The following is a 22,418-nucleotide window of genomic DNA, read 5'->3' as shown; positions in this document are numbered from 1 at the left end:
CCAACAAAACTGCATTGCCACTGGCACAAATAGTCCAATTTATGACCCCACAATCAATTATTTTTGCTGCAACACTTCCTCAAACATTTATTATTATTTATAAGCATTTATCAACTAAATTCGGCTCAACATGGAGATAGTTAAACTTAAAAGTGAAATGCCTTTTATGTTGTTGCTCCATGCTCAAACCCATCATTTAAAATTTTCCATTAATTTGCATTGCAAGTAAAGCAAATAACTAAAATTAAATATTTAGTTTTTTTTTGAGAAAAATACCATTTAAAATTTTTAAAATTTGTAAAGTTGTCAATTAGTATATAATGAAATTGTACTTTGACATCTTAAAATGATAAAATTATAATTTAGTCATTATAGTGATAAAATTGCATTTTATCTTTCATACGAATTTATAATTTAATTTTGATCACCTAGAAAAAAATTGGCCCTGGGCTCCTATACTTCAACCATAAGTTTGGAGTTGAGATAATGAGGCTCAGTGTTGCGATATCTTTGGCAGATTGGTCCAGGTTGATTTTTCATCAAAATTTTAATCCCCTAAAGTGATGGAGGGTCAGTATCACGATATCTTGGCATCAGTGTCACGATACTCACATCTATTGGTGTTTTCCTCGAGGTTTGGCCGGAATCATTTCCCTACACACTCAAACCAACCATTAGACTCTCAATTGCATAGTTTTATTAATTTTTGTTTCAAAAGGATCAAAATGTAAAAAAAAAAAATTACCATTAACGCTAGAAACTAAAAATCAGTAAAAAGTATCGAAAAAGCTCGTAAATTACTTGATAACAATCTCATCAAGTGTTGGAGAGATGTGAAATTATTGCAGATAACTGCCCACCAAACAAATGTGATAACAATATTCTAAAAATCTTCTTCGTCAGCAATACCAAGTCCAACCATTCCATTTTCCATTGATCAGAATAAGGGCAAAACAGAAATGAATAAACAAAATAGAGAGCTTAATGAAAATAGAAGAGAAAAAGAAGAAGGAGGAGGCAAAAGGCAGACAAAAAACATGTTAACAAGTAGAGAAATGACTAGATTGAAAAGAAAAATTATATTCATATTGTGCATCAGATTTGGTAGCAATATATAAATACTACTTATTATTGTTATTTGTGAATATATTGCCTGAGAATTTTTATTTTAATATTAATTCTACAATAGGAAATTTCGTTAAGTAATATTTGTTTGTATGAATTTATTTATTTTTATTAGATTTACATATATTTACATGAGAAAGAAAGATCAATTTAGTCACATACAATTGGATTCAAAAAATAAAATAACAATAAATTAGCAACTTCTTACAAACAATTGGATTCAAATAATAAATATATTTTAAAATTATTACAAATTTTTAAATAATAATTTCTCCTACATATTATAAGGAATATGCGTTTTGGCTGCTGAAAATACGACACAGCAGGAGGACCCATGCTTTGTGCACAAGCATTTTTATAATGTTTTAGGAAGACAAAGCCAAAATTAACTTCTTATTAATCCATTTTCTAGATAGTAACATGAAAATGATCCTTCCCGCTTGCTCGCACTCACCGGACATTTGAATGGATACTTCATATTGCTTTTCTGGTGTCGCGAGAGCGTTGCAGACCTCATATCTGCAATTTGCTAATGTTCGGCTAGTATTGTAAACAAATGGAAAGGAAGTTCTCCGGTGCTGACGTATAATCAAGCATCCCAATTGTCATCAATCCAAAAAATTAAAGGTTGGGGCAACTCAGACTAACATGTTTTGCAAGTTCCACAAGACCTGAAGGCTCAACTCCAGACTTCGCTGCAATAACATAACGAAGGACCATAATCTCAAAACTACTACCAAGTAATGATCAGAAAACCAAACCAGTTTGAATGTGCAAGCCTTAATGCAACTCAACCAACAGCTTTACATTTGTTAGTAACACTAACATGATAAACTAAACTTACATTCCTCTACACAGGTATTCACCAGGCTTTCTTCCAAAGCTGCCACCTACACGATCAAGCAATCTGGCCCGCAAGCAGGGAAAGTGCTCAACGGTGACCAATAAGTAAAAACACAAACATGAAGTATCAACCGAATGCTATGACATAATGATTATCAAGTATCAACCCAACCTTTAACGAAACCTTATAGGTCTTTGCAAGTTCTATACTTAATATAAGGTTGTATTAATTCATTTTACAGTAAGCACATCCCAAGCTCTGCAAGTTCTTTCAAATATTCGGTCAGCAAAAAGAGCGAATACATTACTAGTGATTCTAAATATATTTTCAGTGCGTTGAGTTTTTTTATTTTTAATATGTTTTGATCAATTTCGGGTGATTTCACGAAAAAACTCAAAAAACACAAAATTAAATGAAGAGTTAATATAGTTATTTTATAAAATTAGGGGCCAAAAGATCATTATACCTGAAATTTTAATAATTTTTTGTTAGCAATCTAATTGACCTAGTTTTCACGAATCAATAAAGAATCTCAAGTATATGATTAATTTTAATAGATGATGAAACGGAAATCAAAATTTATATAATTTTTAATTTAATAGTTATTTGAACTCGTAATCTCCTCTAATATCATTTAATAAGAAGGTTACATTTTGAAAAGGGTTTAAAAGAAACCGATGATATATTAGTTTAATTACCTTTGGTTTTTCAACATGTTAGAATATAATAGTTGGGCGTTATATATGTAATAGAAAATAAATTATTGAAAAAGTTTAATAGTGTGTTGGTAGTTGGAAGAGAAAGATGTAACTAATTAAACTTGAACCTTTGCTCTTTGGACATTAGTGAGTAAGCATCCCTTTCGCCACTGCTGAAACTAAGTAAAAGATTGTCTCTCACTCCCATATATATATATGTAACAAAAACATTATTAATTGAAAGCATAAATCAAGATGATGTGATATTCCCTCTGTTTTGATGATCTCATCTAAAGTTTTGCCTCAGATTTTCTGTTTCAGGTTTTTGCACTTTTTTTTTTCTTTTCCTGTTCTAGAATCCTGTGAGTTTTTAATCTGACCCCGAATTGAAGAGGAAAACACACACACACAACAGGAAAAAGGAGATTTAAATTTGTTGTGAAGCATCTATGTCGTTGTCATCGAATGGCATCTGCTGGTTCTTGGATTTGATCCATCTATATATTTCCAATGCCACAGCTATCAGAGCTAAAACTATAAGCATCGCCATATAAACCCACCTCCAATACTCTGCAGCATGGCTTCGGATATTACCGATCCCTTCGAATATGTTAGCTATGCTAAGAACAATCACCACATACCCTAATACATTATAGCATATCTCCCACCACTTGCCACATTCATCTTCTTTCTTTGCTTGTAACCACATGGCTAACATCTGAACCACACAAAGAAAATTACCACACAGAAATCTAAAGCTATTTAATGGAAAGAAAGACACTCTGCGCTTACTTGTAGAGTTGCCAATGTAAACACAATGATCCCTAGAATCCGATGTGCCTTCAAAGTGTATTGCCTGGAAGAATTCCCCAGCCATATGCCAGTGCCCCATCCAACCGCACCCACTATGTATCCAGAAGTTTGGCACAGCGTGTGAAGTTGGTACCAATCATCGCATTTCAAAGGGAACTTGCTGAAATTTCTTGCCACTATTGCTCCTATGGGCAACAGTAACCCCCATCCAAAGATGTTTAGAATCCCATGCACCTGTTGAAAGCTCTTGCAAATCATTTCATTGCATCTATTGGGTGGCTTATGTATGTTGATTCAGTGAACTTACATACATTCTTCAGGTGATGCTGGTGACGCCAGTTGCTTTGACCCTTCCATGGTCTAAGCCCTGTTGTTACTCCACTTTCAGTGCTCTCAATTGAAGTAGCTTCCATCTGGTGCTCCAAGATTGTGTCAACTTTCCATGGCTGGTTTTTTCCAACCATAGTTGCAAAAGAGATAGATGGCAGAGCAAAGATCAAGCTCAAAATTACAAGACAACAGAAGCTCATGGTCTTTATAGGCCTCTAGATAATATATTCAGTAGGGGGGAAAAAAGAAAACTAAATTCTGAAATAGCAGATTGTTAAATTTGTTATAGATGTATATATGGAACAGCAATCAAGAAGAATAATTGCATATGCAGTGCTATATAAACTAAAAGGGATTCCTTGAGCTTGTTTCACATCTATGTTTCTATGTTGTACAACATTTTTTGTTTCTTAAAGTAGTCTTGGTTATTGTGTTATCGAGAATATATGCCTTTCTTACCAAATTGGGGAATCTAGTTTGCCTTTAATACATTAAACAACCTGATATTGTTCTGTTCTTTAGCAGATTTTGCTTTTTCTGGTTTGTTTTCTTTTGGAAACAATGTTGGCAAGGGATGAAGAAAATGATGAATCATGTAAAATATGGGGTTTCAAAAAGTTAGATTTTGTTAAAAGCCTAGGAATGAACCAACTTGGAAGAGCCTCAAAACGACTGAATCTGATGTCGATTATAACCAAAAGAAGCCTACAATTAAAGAAGTTTAACATGTACATGTTCCTTTGGTTAAAAGTTGGATAAAGGGAGTGACTAAGTTCATTGATGGACGGCTGAATAATCTCACTTGAAAGATTGTTCATAAACTGTCACCCGCCCCATATAATTGTTTTATGAATCTTTATAGTTAATTTTAAAACTTCATATATGATTCCAAATTGAGTATTGAAGACATTAATTATTTTTATCAACGCATGACATATGTCCGATCATGATTGGTTTAATTCTACATTATAATTTATCAAATATATATTTCATACTGTCATATAGTTGTAATAAAATTTCCGACTCTTAAAAACTAACGAACAATTTTTCAGATAAATTTAAAATGGAAATATAAAATATTCTAATTTATAAAAATTCTTTAAAATTATTAAATTCATGAAAATTTCAAAAATGAAAATTTCCAAATTTCTGCAAGGAAATACAAACATTCTATAAAATAAAATATTTTGATTTGAGCAAATTTTTGAAGTCAAAATCTGAAAATCAAAACATTTTTTATTTTATTAAATAGTCTTTTCTGACATATATTTTGATTTTTTATTAAAATCCTATTTGTTACTTTAATGAAATTTTTGTTAAAATTATCTATAATTTATATAAAAGCACGGGTTTGGAAATTTTTTGAATCAGTAAGAATACCCTTTATATTCCAACATATCATTAAATTCACATTTAAAAATAAAAAATTTAAGTAAAATAGAATTGTGATAATTATACATTTAAAAATAATTATAATTTATGGGAAGTTGAATTTTTAAGAATTACACATTTAAAAATAATTATACTTTAATTTATAATTATTAGTTAAAAATATTGTGCTAGTTTTAATATAGAAATTGTGCTAATGTTATTGATGTAAAATAGAGTTATTGCTGAATAAAATTCTAAGTATCTTAATTATCACTTAAATTTTCGGTTTGGTCATTTAACTATTAAAAATAATGATTTGGTCACTAACATTTTTGGAATTGTTTTTCTAGTCACACGAATGTTAAATTCTAACGGAGGCATTCTTTTAATTGATTTAATAATAAAGTTAATCCTTAATTTTTATATTTTTTTGTCAATTTGACCTAAATTTTTATAAAATAATAAAACATTTAAAAATTTAACAAATATGCATAAACATTCGTATTCTTAACAATTAAAATTTTCAACAAAATTTCTTTGCAAAATTTTCCAAGCACATTTTCTGTAGGAACAATTTTCTATAGAATTAAACACATTTATTTAAATGGAAATCTGGAGCGGTGAAGAGGGACCCAAAATAACACTGAATAATGGTAAATCTAGACCTAAATGGATTTCTCAGAAAGGAACTCACTCCCTTCCCTTCACTGTGGATGATCTTAGGTTCCCACAACAATATGTAGAATAAGGCTTTACCATTTGAATTTGATACCCCATTAGCATGCCTCTGCCACAAACAACACACTAAAATTGGTATTTGCATTGTTCCTTTGCAGAGCTGAGCTTGAAGGCCGACAATAATACCAGCTTCTAGGGTTCGAATGCAAAATTTTGCACCTACACAAGAACACAATTTTAGCCAAAGATTAACAAAATCCTTGACTTATTTGTGTTTTATAGGTAAATATATTCTACAACAAACCAGAACACTTCTACCAACTCCTCCTGGATTTGACCTTCTGCAAGGGTTAGAAAGATCTCATAAACATCCAGCATTTAATTGATTATGATAAATAGCAAAATGGTTAAAACCAAACCTCACTAGCAAGTTTGATAGCCAAGTTGGCTTCAGCATCAGCCTCGCCATGCAGTTCGTGAACAAGAGAGGTTAAAATCATGCAGTGCAATAAAAAGACAAAAGATCTTATTCATGAGAATGCATTTCTGGAGCAACAACAGTGAAATAACATTCTTGCAAAGGCTGGTTTGAGGTTGTTTAGATTTGAGACTTGAGAACTATTGGTACTGATGTTTTAACACTTCAAATTATTTACCATGTCTCATTTTTCATTATAGAAATACAAATGGCACTGGAAACATCAGCCATCAGTTTTAATGTTAAAATGTTCTCCAAAAATTTTTAATTGTTAAGAATATAAATGTTTATATATATATTTGTTAAAATTTTAAATGTTTTAATATTTTTATAAAATTCTAGAGTCAATTTCACAGGAAATATAAAAAGTTGATGACTAACTTTATTATTAAATCAATTAAAAGAATGTCTCTGTTAAATTACGATCGGGTGAAAAGAAACAATTCTTAAAATGTTAAGGACTAAATCTTTATTTTTATAGTTACGTGATCAAAAAATATTATCCATAGTTGGGTGACTATTAATTTAGTTTACCCAATTAGTTATTAGTTGAATAATGTTACTTTACATTAACCACAGAATATCAACATATGTTAAAAATACTTTCAATATGTCTATTATAATATTTGAATTGATTTGTTAATATATTTCACTTACTATAATTAAAAATATGATATTTAAAATTTAATTTAATAATAAACGTGAAAAATCACACGTGAAAATATTTTTAATTGCTTGATTTTTATGGAGGAGGTTTTTTAATCGTTAATTTTATATAATAAATTAATAAAAATATGATTATAAGGAGTTTTTTATGTGAATGTTTAATAAATATATTTGTTGCGTAATATTTTTTCATCCACATCGTGATTTATGCGTGTGCCATAAATCTAATTATTATTTAAGTTTATGATTGAGTTTTGTCACCATCAATTGGATATTGATTCAAAAAAAACCAAAATTTATTTTTCTACAAAGTATCGAATTTTATTATGATGCTGATTTTGTTTTTTTTTATATTTTATATACAATCTAAAAATTACACTTAGATTATAAAATTTAGCCCTAAAACACCATAATTTTTAAAGTTTAAACTTCACTGTTTCAATAAAAAATTATTAATTAATTAATTAATTAATTTATAAATATATGTTGCGTAATTTAATATAATAACGGTATTATTTGAGTGGTTGTGTAACGGTTTCTTGTAAGCCAAGCTTGAAATATCGGAGTTTCTTAATACATTTGAACACTACATTATAGTGGTCTCATGTAAGGGAGCTCCATTTGCATCTCTCTATCTGATTCAATACTTGGCATATAATGCCTTTTTTTTTTTAAATGAACTTATTTATAAATAAAAACATAATATGGTTTATTATAAAAGAAACTTTTATTTGTATGAAAATCTATCCTTTTATATATATAAATCTCAACCACAGGAACCAAAAAATCAAATTAAAATATTTATCTGAAAACTCTAAATATAAAATTATGAGAAAATGATAATTATATATAGAGATAAAAATACAAGTAGATGAAATTGACCTAATTTTTCGGTCTTGGGGCGCCTAACCTAACTAAGTTTACTTAAATATTTCAAAAACACACGTCGAATTGGACCACCCCACTAACGGCAGTCTCGGCCCACAACCAAACCATGCAAAAATCTTCTTTAAAACGAACTCGTTTACTTTTATTATGTAAATGTCAACCTCCAATCTTATCTATAAATCACACCCAATTGTCCATAGCATATCGTATTATTTTCCACCAACTTTCCAGCATGAAAGCGCTCAACATCCTCATAATGCTTGCCTTGTTAATGGCCTTGACCATCACCAATCTCTCCGCTACCCCATCTGATGATGAACCGTTATTTTTCCACAATGACGGTGACGAAGATCGTAGCCAAGATGAACCAACTTCCGTCGGGTTCACGAGCAGGTTTCTTGCACAAAAACCTCGGGCGCCGATGACTTGTGACAGATACCCCAGGGTGTGTCGTGCGGCGGGCAGTGCGGGGCCTGATTGCTGCAAGAAAAGATGTGTGAATGTGAAGACAGACTGGTTCAACTGCGGAATGTGTGGTAAGAAGTGTAGGTACTCGGAGATTTGCTGCAAAGGGAAGTGTGTGAATCCGATGTCCAACAGACTGCACTGTGGGGGTTGCAACAACAGCTGCAACAAAGGAAGTAAATGTCTTTATGGGATGTGCAGCTATGCATAGAAACTCTGGCGGGGCCTCTCTTTTTTTGTGAGATATTTGATCAAATGATTAGCAGCTAGAATATGTTGATGCCCTATATAGTCATTCAAATTACTAAGAACAAATAAAGGCGAGCCACCACAGCTTGGTGTGGGTTTCGCTAGCTGTAGTTATTTTTTGAATTTAAAATTAATTATCGTTTCATTGCTTTCATGTAACTATTTGGAAAGAATATATGTATACTGATACATACAACTTATTTGTTTAATACTATTACATCAATATTTTAATCAAAGTAACGAAAAATATGTTTGTCTTTAATTATTGACTACTTTTTGCATGTTTTGTCAAAATGGCCTTAATTGTATTTTTGAGTCTTGTTTTTGCCATTAACCTATGTTCTTTTTTTCAATCTGCTTTTCTAACAGATTTAATGAAAATACCGTTAAAAAGTTAACGGGATGATGTGAAATTTCATATGTAGAATATTTTAATAAGATATAATTTATTACTTAGATAACCCAATAAGATAATTACATGTGGAAAATAATAAAATAAATAATAAATTAAATTAAAAATAAATCTTAATTTAAAAAAATAAGCGTAGTAATTATCTAAAAAATTAACTCAATAGAAAAACTTCTCAAGAAACAAATGTATGAAAGATTGAAACCTTTTAAAAAATTGAAACCTTGAATTTATTCATTAAATCATTAGAAAAAGTAGATTGAAAAATAAAGGTTGATGACAAAAAAGACTCAAAAATACAATTAGGGTCATTTTAATAAAACATGCAAATGTTAGTGACTAAATATATCGTTAAGCCTAAAAAATTGAAAATATTATTATAAAAGTAATATTTTCGAGTAAATAATGTAATATTTAATTGAAATATTAGTTGAAGGATACATTAAAAAATTGGAGAATTTAATTCATTGATTTTTGTTATTATTTCATTGTGGTTTTAAGTAAAAAAATTAAAGTCATAAAAAGTGGATTAAAATCATCAAAATGTCACATTATAAATGAATTTAAAATTAAAGTGGTCTTTTATCTTAATGAATATTAAATCTCTTATACATTGAAAGACTTATGTACGTGTATTGAGAAATTTAGCACCTATTTTGTTATTAACTTATTTTCAAAGTACATTTTGTAAATAATCACGTGAGTCACTTGATTTTTGTCCTTTTAAGGGTAACTCATTTAAGTTTTGTCTTTTAAGGGTAAAATTTATAGGAGTGTTAGTAACATCACTTGTTGTATGATGTGTTAAAATAACGGATTATCTATTTAGATAAAACTCTGCAAGCGTAAGAAAATTGAATTACGTATTCAATATTTTTGTGCTTTATTCTTCCTCAGTACTTGAAGTAATTGGCACTGCTCAATTATGCTAATCAAGATGTGTAGAGAGTGTAATTGACTCTTACAACAGTTTTAATTGAAAAAGTTGTGAAAATAAAAATATATATATGTAACAGATTAAGTCAATAATAACTAAAATATTAATTAAATTTGATATTTTGTTTCTTCTTCCTCCAAACCTGCCCATTGGCCAAGTTACTATCGACTGAACGTGCTACATATTATTGTTTTTATCGTCATTAATAAAAGAGTTAATTTGTCTTATGGAAACACATTTTAGGGAATCAGGATATAATTTAGGGCCATTTTACTGTTAAAGCATTATTCTATATATTGTGAATGAAATAAATAAAGTGAATTTTAGATGCAAATATGTTTATTTTAATGATTTTTTATTTTATAATAATATATAACAGTATTTTAAATCCTTTTGTGAATCTTTTTATTTCACGGTAAAACATATAAAACAATTACAGCAAAACCTTATATATTTATAGGAATTTTTCTGTGTAATTTTTTTTACTTGTATGGAAATATCAATATTTCAGAAGAATAAAAAGAAATCCTTTTACATATATTCTGGCATTTATATATGAACGTTGAGAAAAAAAAAGTTGAATGTTGACCACACAGAAAAAAAAAATCTAAAAACTCAACCTATAAACTATGAAGTGGCTAAGAAAATGATAGTTGTTCATAGAAATACAAGCCGATGAAATTCACCTAATTTTTGGGTATAATTTTTCTTGGGACGCCTAACTTATAGTTTACTTAAATATTTTAAAAACACACGTCGAATTGGACCACCCCATGAACAGCAATCTCGGCCCAGAACCAAACCATGCAAAAATTTGTTTTTGCCTTTTAATATGGAATGTCACCCTCCATTTTTGTCTATAAATTCCTGTGCATAATATCACACCCAATTATCCATAGCATATCGTATTATTTTTCCATCACCTCTCAAACATGAAAGCTCTCCACATCTTCATTTTGTCTGCCTTGTTAATGGCCTTGGCCATCACCAATCTCTCCGCCACACCATCTGGCGATGAACCGTTGTTTGTCGACAATGATGGTGACGGAGATCGTAGCCAAGCCGAACCCACTTCTGTTGGGATTATGAGCCGGTTTCTTGCTCAAAAACCTCGGGGCATGATGACGTGTAACAAATACCCGAGAGTGTGTCGTGCGGCGGGCAGCCCTGGGCCTGATTGCTGCGAGAGAAAATGTGTGAATGTGATGTGGGACAGGTTCAACTGCGGGAAGTGTGGTAAGAAGTGTAAGTACTCGGAGATTTGCTGCAAAGGGAAGTGTGTGAATCCAATGTCCAACAGACTGCATTGTGGGGATTGCTACAATAGATGCACGAAAGGAAGTAAATGTCTGTATGGGATGTGCAGCTATGCGTAGAAACTCTGGCAGATTTCCCTCTGTGAGATATTTGATTAAATGACTAGCATGTTTATGTCGTATATAGTCATTGAAATTACCAATAATAAATAAGGGCGAGCCTTCACAACTTGGTGTTGGGTTTCGCTAGATGTAGTTATTTTTTAATTTAAATTTAATTATTGTTTCAATGATTTCATGTTACTATTTGAAAAGATATCCACAACATTTGTTTGTTGACTAATGTATTCATAAATATGAAATAAAAGATATCCACAACATTTGATTGTTCACGTAAGTAATGAACATTGTTGTTGTTGTCGTGATTGACCGAGTACTATTTAATTCTCCATGTCCGCGATCAATAAAACACGAATGGACTCGATCACGTCTAACCGTATGACCATCATCATCAGTTAAGTGGTTGTCGTCAAAGGAAACGAAGGTCTCTGACTGGAATCCATAAATCTTTCCACCTACAAAACACTGATTCGTATACAGCATCTTTTGTTGGAAGAAAAGAGAGGATGTACATGTGTTGAAGAAGAGGATCGTGTAAAGGGCTAATTCCATCACTTTCCCTTCCATCCAATATAAACAAACACATTACTTGTGACTTGTGAGTATAAATATACATATATACAGAACAAAAATGAAAGGGGAAAAGGATAAAATTAAAATTACGAGAGAATTACTCAGTGAACAAATATTAGCCTTTAGTTTCATTTTGGCAAACAAAACTGGAAAGTTGATGAAAACTTATTTTTGTCAGCTCTGTCGGCTTTGTTGTTGATGATAATTAATCATAGAAGTTGTCCATGGAGGCAATGGAATATATGGCTTAGGAAGGATAGCTTTGATTGTAAGAGCATGAGGCGTGTGGTTCGTTGGCAGGGGATTTGACTTTAGGATGCCTATATTCGAATCTGATTTCTATTAAGGCAGTTCTTTGTGTTGTATGGGCTAGCAAAAAAAAGAAAGTAAAACTGTATGCAATTTGTTTTTGTTAGACAATAATATATTTAGAACTCAAAGCTTAACATAAAAGCTGAGAATCTAGGTGCGTGGAACTGGAAAGTGTTAAGTTATTATCAAAATGATAACAAAGAGTCTCATCTGCCAACCTACGGCCAAAATTTCAATTATCTAATTATGCCTTCTTCATTAATTCAAGAGGCCTAACTTCAGTTACTTGAATTTTCTATATATACTCGTTGGATTAGAGCAGACTACCCACAAATTAACCAAAAGCAGCTTCCTATGGATCCATATACCATGCTAATAGTATGCAGTAGTAAATCTTGATTACCACTAAATTTTCTATATAAATACCACCCTGCATGCTTGCGTTCTTCTCCATCCAAATCATTCATATCTATATCACCACTTATTTCATAAGCTTAATTTTACCTTCGTAAAGACATGAAATTCTTGAACCTCTTCTTTATGTTGTCTATAGTAATGGCCTTAGTGGCCATTACTCTCTCCGCCATCACTAGCGAAAAATCTGATCATCCTCTGGGAAATAGCCAAATGGCAGCCTCGTTTAGAGGAGCAGGTGGGTTTCCTACCCAGGGATTTCGTCCTTTCTTGACATGCGACAAACAGCCTGAAATTTGCAGCATGAAAGGCCTATTTTGCTGCAACAGAAGATGCGTAGACCTCAAGACAGAACAATTCAACTGTGGGAGGTGTGGCAAGACATGTAACTATTCCAGCATTTGCTGTGAAGGGAAGTGTGTGAGCCCATTATTCGACGAGAACCACTGCGGAGGATGCAACAATAGCTGTGGTAAAGGAAGCTCATGTGTATATGGAATGTGCAATTATGCATAAAATTGGATTTTCCTTTATTATAGCTACAAATATTGTGTGTATTAATTAATGTGTTGGCAGATATTTAAATGCATTAGCAATAATATGGACAATGCAAGAAGTATTTCTAAGTAGTACCGTGGTGAGCATAGCCAAAGTAATGAATGTAATCCAAACAGGTTATCACCTGCAAAATGAAAGAAAGAAAAAAGTAAAAGAAAGGGTAAAAGAAGAAAATATTTAATATGTATTAAATATAAAAATGTAGTAAATAAAAAATAGAAAGGAAAGAAAGTAGAACCGTTTGAAGGAGGATTTGAATGATTTCTATTATTTCCAGTATTATTTATTACGTTTTAGTTAGTGACAATTCTTCTAAACAATTTTATTTTCAAGCTTTAAATTTGTATTTTCTTTATAATAATGATTTTAAACATCATATTAAATAGTAAGTAATAGATTAATTTAAATGATATTTAAAATTTTTAATATATTGATACATATCTTCAAAGAAATAAAGATTTATAGTTTTATAATTCATGAAAATATTACCGGCTATTATCTTTTATGATTATCCAAACCTCAAAAGCTCTATTACGCCAGCTTATATGATTGAGTCCAAAATCACTTCTACACAGCCATTTTTTTTTCTTAGACACAATATGTTCTCCATTGCTTCTGCTATAAAAAAAGTGCTCCTTTAGTTGGTTTGAGTTATGTTTTGCACAACTCATGTTGAATATATAATTATTTATTGTGATTATTTTGTTTAGATTTTTTTTGGAAGAAAACTTAATCAAATAACTTAAACTTTAATAGCGTTGTACAAGATGGATTGAATAAGCAAAGTTTAAGCTAAGCTTGGCAAGTTGTGGGTCACTTTCTTTCCATCTCCTTTAATAAGGAAGATTTGGCATTCTTCAAAAGTATTCATCTTAGCCTTAACGTGTCTCCTTCTATAATGATGCGCCTAAACTCCATTTTTTCGGCAACTTTAAAAATGTTTGGTTTTTCAGAAAAAAATTAGAAAGAAAATAAATTTTAAATGTGGCGGTGTTTTTTCATTTTAGTGTATAAAAATTAAAATTTTTTTTAAATTGGAATGATGAAAGAAAAAAAAAACGAGGAACTGTTTACACTCCACCAAGCAAAAAATTCTACTAGCTTGGTGAAGTTTGAGCACTCCTACTCTAACTACAAATTCTTGGCGATCCTTGATAACCACTTCAATTCCTCCTCCTTACTAGAAGCGATGAAATTGGTATGGAACCTTCAAGAAAGGTTCCTTTGGAGCTTTTCAAAAATATCAAGTATCCTTTGGCTTTACGCTTCTACCCTGTAAATGGAAAGAAATGAAAGTGTTTTGATTGATATGTCATTCAATTATAATTGAAAGAGAATTATATGATTGATTGGTTTATTCAATAAAAAAGTCGATCAATCATATAAATTTATAATTAGATTCAACTTTGTTTAAATAGGAACTTTAAATTTGTATACACACATCTTGTCTTATATTCATAACCAATTGGATTGAATCATAAAATGAATATGAACACTACACAAGTCTCAAATTACTTACAAAAACATAACCGATTGAAATCTAAGATGTCTACGGAAACTCTTCATCTCTGCTTTATTATTCTTTGTTTCAGATAGAAAGATAAAAACTAGGAGCTTTGTTCTAAGTTTCAAAGTTTTCCATATTATGAACCGATCAAGAAATTCCAAGCATTCGACATCTAGCTTTACTGGGATTGAAGTTCCACTTCTCAGCTTCTACCAATATATCATTAGGAAGAAAAGAAATAAAAAGACGTTGCAGTAACCAATGATGGATACCTAAGAAGAACAAGCATTAGCAATTAAGCTCCAGTTTGTGCTAGAAGAAGCATTAGGCTTTAGTTTCTTTTTGGCCAACAAGCTGGAAAGTTATGTTTGTTCATAAGTGGAAAGTTATTTTTGTTTATTAACAACCTTTTTTCAGAAAAGAAGCAATCGTTTTGTTTGTTAAATAATTTCATCGTGCAAAATCACAAGTGTAAAGACAATAATATTTTAAACTCAAAAGCGGTGATAAATGACAATCAAGGTGCTTGGAACTGGAGAGTATAAATTATATATTATCAATAACGAAGAGGAGATTTACCAACCTACAGACAAAATTTCAACCAGGTAATTAAGTATTCTTCATTAATTCAAGAGGCCTAATTTCAGCTTCAGTTTTCTGTACCCGTTGGATTAGACTATCCAGTAATTAACCAAAAGCAGCTTCCCATGGATCCAAATACCAAGCAATGCTGTAAATTTTGATTTCTTCTATATATAGGCTACCATGATCCTTACCTTCTTCTCCATATCCAAACCATTCATATCGACATTACCAACTTTTTGATAAGCTTAATTGCATATTCGGAAAGACATGAAGTTACTCAATCTTTTCTTTATGTTGGCTATGGTAATGGACTTGGCGGCCATTACTCTCTCCGCTAGCACTAGCGAAAATTCTGATCATCGTCTGGCAGATAGCCAAATGGCAACCTCGTTTGGAGGAGCAGGTGGGTTTCGTCCTTTCTTCACATGCGACAAACGCCCTGAAATGTGCGGCACAAAAGGCCAGTTTTGCTGCAACAGAAGATGCGTAGACCTCAAGACAGACCAATTCAACTGTGGGAGGTGTGGCAAGACATGTAGCTATTCCAAGATTTGCTGTGAAGGGAAGTGCGTGAGCCCGTTATCCAACGAGAAGCACTGTGGAGGATGCAACAATAACTGTGGTAAAGGCAGCTCGTGTCTATATGGGATGTGCAGTTACGCATAAAATTGGTTGCAGCTCGTTTGGATATGACGAGCTAAGTGTGCTTCAAAAGCTGAAAGAGGTCGAGTTTCCTTTTATTATAGATCTGGAATATTGTGTGTATCAGTAATAAGTAATAAATAAAGGGCGATGCACCATTGATGTGCTCGCAGATATTTAAAGAAGCTTTATTTTTCTCCATCTCCATATATACATATAACCTAACAAAAAATATGGAATGTGTTGAGGTAGCAATAGCATACTACGTCCCCAGCATTAACCCTGAGCTGAGAGTAATGAAAGTCAATTCAATAAAGGCCTCCCAGCATCAGTTTAATTTGGAAAGACAAGAATTCCAGCATAATTCTTGGTACTATCTCTTTTCATAATATGATCTCTTCTTGATAACCTACTTTACAAATTAAGATCTCGAAAGGAACAATTAAGTATCTTAATCAGTAAGTTTTTAATATCAATAGTTGTTATGATATGTTCCGACTTGAAATCTGAACATAATCTGAACTATCAACTCGCGACTTGTATATTAGGGGCTCAAGAGGAGGGCTCGTAAGCCTAGTTCACATGTCCCTATAGGTGTTCGAAGGTAGAAGGTGCAAAGTCAAACAAGTGAACCAGCGAATATGTGTTAAGTCTAGAACAGCATACGTGCTAAGTTTAGGATAGCATACGTGTTGGCATGCATGGAACCTACCTAAGACGTCACTTCGATGAACAATAATCGTGTCTTATAAATACACGATTCTCCTCAACACGAAGACACACAAGAAAAACACTCAACAATTGTATTTTCATAAACATGAATCAAATTTCGGTTTGATCGAGTAAGAACTGAAAAACTTTGGGTAGGTTACGTAGAAAGAATTTTGAATGATATGGACATATACTCATTAACTCTAATTTTAGGTTAAAATATGTCGTAATTTTATTTATTCTTTATAAATTTAAAATTTAATCTCTTTATTTTTAATTTTAGAATTTTAGCTGCTACTTTTAAATTTAAAAATTTAGGTTTAATTATTAAACTTATTAAAATTATTTTGTTAAATTAAAAATTTTTACAAGCTCTATCATTTATAATAATCTAGTTCAGTTTCTTTTTGGCAAACAAACTAGAAAGCTTATGTTTGTTTGTGAGTGGAAAGTTGATGAAATATGTTATCTGGTGTAGGTGAAAATATGTTATAAGTTCTTATACTCATTACAAAGTTGTAATTTAGTCTCTATATTTTTATTTTAGGAATTTAGTCTCTACTTTTCAGATTTCAAAATTTAAGTCCAATTGTTAAAACTAAATAAAGGACGTTGTAATGAACTGGATTTAACAAAATAATTTTAATAGTATTAATGACTAAACCTAAAATTTGAAATCAAAAAAGAGTAATTGTATTCCTAAAATAGAAGTATAGTGATAAATTTTAAATTTATGAAAATACAAAAACTTATAATATATGTTAACCTTTGATTTATTGATTTGCGTTTTATAAAAAAAAATTATTGCATAATTAATTTCATCATATACTCAAACTCAAAATGTAAAGTAAATATTTTGAGCTCAAAAGGTGACCATCAAAAAGTCCGTGAAATATCAAATTCAAGGTTCGTGAAAGTGTAAATTACTATTAGACTGATTATAACAGCGGTGATTTGCCTACCTACATCCAAAATTTCAACCATGTTTTCTTCACTAATTCATGAGGCCTAATTTCGGTTACTTCAATTTCCTGTACTCATTGGATTAGACTACCCACAAATTAACCAAAAGCAGCTTCCCATGGATCCCAATACCATGCACTGCAGTAAATTCTGATTACCTCTAGCTTCGTTTCTTCTATATAAATACCACCATGGATGCTTACGTTCTTCACCATATCCGAACCATATCTATATTTCCGCTGTTTTTATAAGCTTAAGTTCATATTCGGAAAAGCATGAAATTCCTCAAACTTTTCTTTATGTTGGCTATGGTAATGGCCTTGGAGGCCATTACTCTATCCACCAGCATTAGCGAAAATTCTGATCATCGTCGTCTGGCAGATAGCCAAATGCCGACCTCGTTTGGAGGAGCAGGTGGGTTTCGTCCTTTCTTCACATGCGACAAACGCCCTGAAATTTGCAGCATCAAGGGCCAGTTTTGCTGCAACAGAAGATGCGTAGACCTCAAGACAGACCAATACAACTGTGGGAGGTGTGGCAGGACATGTAACTACTCCAAGATTTGCTGTGAAGGGAAGTGCGTGAGCCCGTTATCCAACGAGAAGCACTGTGGAGGATGCAACAATAATTGTGGTAAAGGAAGCTCATGTCTATATGGTATGTGCAGTTATGCATAAAAATTGGCTGCTGCACATTTTAAGCTCGTTTGGATATGACGAGCCAAGTGTGTTGCAGGCAGGAGAAGAAATTGATCGAGTTTCGGTTTTATTATAGCTTCGGAATATTTGTGTATCAGTAATAAGTAAAAAATAAAAGGCGAAGCATCATTGATGTACTCGCAGATGTTTAAATTTATTATTTGGTTTTATTTCCTCTATGTATGTAAAATGTAATTTTAAAAATAGTACTGCATTGAGATAGCATACTGCGTTCCTAGCATTGCCCCTGAGAAAGTCAAACTGGAAGAGCAAGAACCCCTCCATTACTCTTCATTACTGTCTCTTTTTCATCATCGTCATCATGTCATCTCATCTTGATAACATGCATTACTGCTAATTAAGATCACGAAAGGAACAAATGAGTTAGATTTCAGGTTCAACATGATGGAAATTAAGACCCTTGAAAGCTTCGGGTAAGTTGGAAAGAATTTTGAACAACTTAATAATGCATGCGACAGAACCAGATCACGATGGAAAGCCATCAATTTAATTTCCAAGGTTAAGTCCACCTTTATTGACGGTCAACGCTTCGAAACTTATTGCATATTATGCAAAAGCCCATATCCATAGCCTGGACCTAACCTGGCTTAGAAAACCTTGATATAATTGTAGTAGTGAAGTGCACCCATTTAAACTTCTATTAATTTTTTTCACTCCTCTTCTTATTTAAGCCCATGGGTAATATGCATCACCTGCTCTGGGTGTTCAACCAATCACGTCCGTTATTAATCAAATCGAATTATCATTAGTTGAATTAATTAATACTCTTTATTTGAGGAAGCTCAAGTAATAAATATTTCATTTAATATTGAACATTGTTTTACAATATCAAATACTTATAATTTAAACTTTTACCAAAGTCACGTTACACTTTTAAGGACATAATTAGACGAATGTTAAAGTATAATTTCATATCAAATTCATTTCGAGTCTCTTTTAACTCAATTAAAAATTTTCAATCGCAGGCTTATATGCCTCGAGACCAAGATTTGACTGTCTTGAGACATTATCATGGCATTGTAGATATTTGGCTTCAAAATTGTCCTATCTCGAGACAAATGAGTATAGGTGTCAAGATAATAGAGTTTTTGCCTTGCGACAAAGTTCAGTATGTCTTGAGACATGACTCTATTATTGTAGATTTTTAGCTTCGAAATTTTTATGTCTCGAGGCCTGAGATAAGGGACCTGAAAAATATGATTTTAAACACTTCATCATATTGAATTGTCCACAATCAATTCCAACATTAACCAAGATTCATAAACCATGCAATACCTTATAATTATCATATTATTCATCGTCTGTTCAAGACATATCCCAACTAAATTCATTACACCATAGCTAATACCGTAATATATATTCTTACTTCCATATCTTGAGATGTGTCGAAATCGAATCCTTGATATAACATTTCAAAATAATCTTTTACCTACACACTAGAAAATAACGCGTTAAGCTTATGAAAGCTTAGTAAATCGACAAGAATTAATCCTACCTTTACATTAAATAAATATAAACAATGTATATTAATATTATATTACATAAGTTTTGAACTTGATAACATTAGAACTGCTTGTTATATCCTATTTAATATAATTTAATTCATTATTATTTTCTTTCAATTACTTATAACCTTGTCATATTCATCATTGTTTTATTGTGTCCTTTAATATTTAACATATGCCTAATGTAGAGTTAACAGAACATGCGGGATATACGGAAATTAATGTAGAGAAGCACCAAAGTGCATAAACAAAACAGTGGCACTAAAATGCATTAATAAAATAGAGAGCGCACTAGATATTGTAACAGCCCGAATTTGGGGCTAGTCGGAATAGTGGTTTCGGGACCACAAATTCGAGAGAAAATTTATTTTTATTATATTTTTTATGGTCTACGATTTCACGAAAATTTCGTGAAAATTTAGTCAAAATTTCATTTGAAAATTTCGTGAAAATTTTGTTTGAAAATTTTGACGTTTGGGGACTCAATTTAGTCAAAAGGACTAAATTGTAAAAAGTACAAAATTTGAGTTTTATATGTTAGAGGTGTCCAATTGTTATGAAATTTTAAATTGGAGGTCTTTATATGATAATTAGACCATTGGTTAAGTTGATGGACAAAAATGGACATGGTTAGGCATGTTTCCAAAGTTTTTTTAATTAAGGGCATTTTGGTTAGCAAGGGGGAAGCCATGGTTAGGGTTTTCAAGCTTCCAAGCTCCATATTTTTAATGTTCTTTACGTTTTTGGAGTCCCGGTAATTTGATTTAGCTATTTTTAACAATAATTTAACCTAGGGTTTATATTTGGAAAAATACTCATAGGTGAAATGTGTTTATTTTGATGTTTTATGGTAGAATATGAAGCTAAAAACTATGTTAAACAACTTTTGCTAAGCGTTTTTAAGTGAAAACGAGTAAAACGACATAATCGGTAAAAATACCTAATGTTCATAAGTAAGTGTTAGAGTGGGAATTTGATGTTGCCATAGAAGGGAAAATTGTTCAGTATGTCATAAAACATAAGAATAAGAGATGAAGTTTAATTTCCGAACTTTGGGGAAAAAGTGTAAATATGCAAAAGTTTAGGGGCAAAAATGTAATTTTTCCAAAGTATGATTTTTGGACTGGAATGAATAGTGTGATATGCATAGGAAACGGGAGTGGAAAGGAAACAAAATACTAAGTTCATGCTTGAAGTGTAAAATGACGCAAAAAGGGGACGTTAAGTTAAACGATAAATATGTATTAGTATTGAACATAATGAAATTGAACTGTACGTGAATTATTATGGTATTGAAATGTGTATTGGATTGAGAAATTGAATTGAATCGTGAACAGGAGAATCGTGAATTAAATGAAATGGAAATGAAGTATTGGATTGCATGAGTATGTATTGGGTCTCAGAAGCCCTATTTGTTACAAATATAGTATTTTGAAGTTATAACGTGAAGATTTATAAAAGCATGTTAAAAATTTGAAGAGTTTAAATTTGAATGAAATTTTATAACTCGGTTTAACATGTTTATAAGTGTATGTGTTCTAGTAATGCCTCGTACCCTATTCCGGTGTCAAATACGGGTAAGGGGTGTTACAGATATTTTCTAAAGGCATGTCATTTATATCCTACTAGTTCATATCTTGTTTACATGGACAAATATAACAAAATTAGCTTCACCTTTACCTTTCAAAACATTACATATTTTAAATTCTTTTCAATTTAATCCTTATTATAAAAATTCAATAAACACTATAATACTATTTCCTCATATATGAAACATAACACACTTTCTCACTTTCTGATAATGCTTAGTTCCAACATCAAAACATTGATTTACCTTACTTTTCTATTTTGCATATTTTACAATTTCACCCATTTTATTAGTCACTATATTCTCACTTTAAAATTCACTTTACTTCCATATATCACTACACTTAAATTATTATTTAGTCCCTACTTACTAATTTATTTATAATTTGGTCCTTTCCACTTTTAGAATATTTTACTTTTGATCCTTCAACTTTTTAAATTTATATTTTAACCCCTACTTTTACTTAATTCCATTTTAGCCCCATCAATTTTTACTCATTTACAATTTAGTCAATAGCTTAGATTTATTTCTCTCAATACATAATTCTTTTCAATTTCTTCCAGTATCCAACTATCTTATCTACTAAGACTAGTAATTCCTATTTTATTTCATTTCGAAATTCTAACACATGCCATCTTGTATTAGCACTAATCTCGATTTAGGGTGTTAATGATGTTACAATTAATCAAAGTTTTTGGTACAATTGTGAATCGAACCCAGGTTATTTATGAAGAAAGTGAACACCAGACCAATAGACCACAACTTGGACTCGATTGTACCGAAACCTTTTCAAAAATAATTAACTGGATTGAATTAATTAAAATTTGTAACTTTTTTTTTGTGTGAAAAAAATACAATGGCAATATCACATTAAAAATAATATTAATAACAACACAAATTAAAAACATAATAACAAACATTCTATTGGATGTTCAAAGTGTTTTTATTAATTGTAATATTTATACTATTTAAATTCATAATATATATATATATATATATTTGCTTTAGCCCATT

The 22,418-nt window shown here is 31.3% G+C and overlaps 6 protein-coding genes across 6 annotated transcripts; 5 read left to right on the top strand and 1 right to left on the bottom strand.

Moving 5' to 3' along the window:
- Positions 1–2,847: 2,847 nt before the first annotated feature.
- On the bottom strand, positions 2,848–4,087 carry LOC105767595 (cytochrome b561 and DOMON domain-containing protein At4g17280). Its single transcript, XM_012587168.2, has 3 exons — positions 3,792–4,087; positions 3,460–3,714; positions 2,848–3,385 (listed from the first exon to the last, which is right to left on the bottom strand). Exons 1-3 carry the CDS (start codon positions 4,008–4,010, stop codon positions 3,095–3,097), a joined length of 765 nt encoding a protein of 254 aa, XP_012442622.1. The 5' UTR covers positions 4,011–4,087; the 3' UTR covers positions 2,848–3,094.
- Positions 4,088–8,073: 3,986 nt separating this feature from the next.
- Positions 8,074–8,852, top strand: LOC105767506 (stigma-specific STIG1-like protein 1). Its single transcript, XM_012587062.2, has one exon. It carries the CDS (start codon positions 8,124–8,126, stop codon positions 8,565–8,567), a length of 444 nt encoding a protein of 147 aa, XP_012442516.1. The 5' UTR covers positions 8,074–8,123; the 3' UTR covers positions 8,568–8,852.
- A 1,963-nt stretch (positions 8,853–10,815) lies between these two features.
- Positions 10,816–11,597, top strand: LOC105767517 (stigma-specific STIG1-like protein 1). Its single transcript, XM_012587069.2, has one exon. It carries the CDS (start codon positions 10,884–10,886, stop codon positions 11,325–11,327), a length of 444 nt encoding a protein of 147 aa, XP_012442523.1. The 5' UTR covers positions 10,816–10,883; the 3' UTR covers positions 11,328–11,597.
- A 948-nt stretch (positions 11,598–12,545) lies between these two features.
- On the top strand, positions 12,546–13,258 carry LOC105766816 (stigma-specific STIG1-like protein 3). The gene has a single exon (XM_012586381.2). The coding sequence runs from the start codon at positions 12,729–12,731 to the stop codon at positions 13,140–13,142; it is 414 nt and encodes a 137-aa protein (XP_012441835.2). The 5' UTR covers positions 12,546–12,728; the 3' UTR covers positions 13,143–13,258.
- A 2,205-nt stretch (positions 13,259–15,463) lies between these two features.
- On the top strand, positions 15,464–16,114 carry LOC105766815 (stigma-specific STIG1-like protein 1). Its single transcript, XM_012586380.2, has one exon. The coding sequence runs from the start codon at positions 15,544–15,546 to the stop codon at positions 15,940–15,942; it is 399 nt and encodes a 132-aa protein (XP_012441834.1). The 5' UTR covers positions 15,464–15,543; the 3' UTR covers positions 15,943–16,114.
- Positions 16,115–17,867: 1,753 nt separating this feature from the next.
- LOC105766814 (stigma-specific STIG1-like protein 1) lies at positions 17,868–18,269 on the top strand. The gene has a single exon (XM_012586379.2). The coding sequence runs from the start codon at positions 17,868–17,870 to the stop codon at positions 18,267–18,269; it is 402 nt and encodes a 133-aa protein (XP_012441833.2).
- Positions 18,270–22,418: the final 4,149 nt, after the last annotated feature.

The sequence above is a fragment of the Gossypium raimondii genome, chromosome 5 (genome assembly GCF_025698545.1).
Source record: "Gossypium raimondii isolate GPD5lz chromosome 5, ASM2569854v1, whole genome shotgun sequence".
Taxonomy (NCBI): Eukaryota; Viridiplantae; Streptophyta; class Magnoliopsida; order Malvales; family Malvaceae; genus Gossypium; species Gossypium raimondii.
The sequence above is the reverse complement of the archived record's forward strand: the minus strand, read 5'-3'. Positions and strand labels throughout refer to the sequence as shown.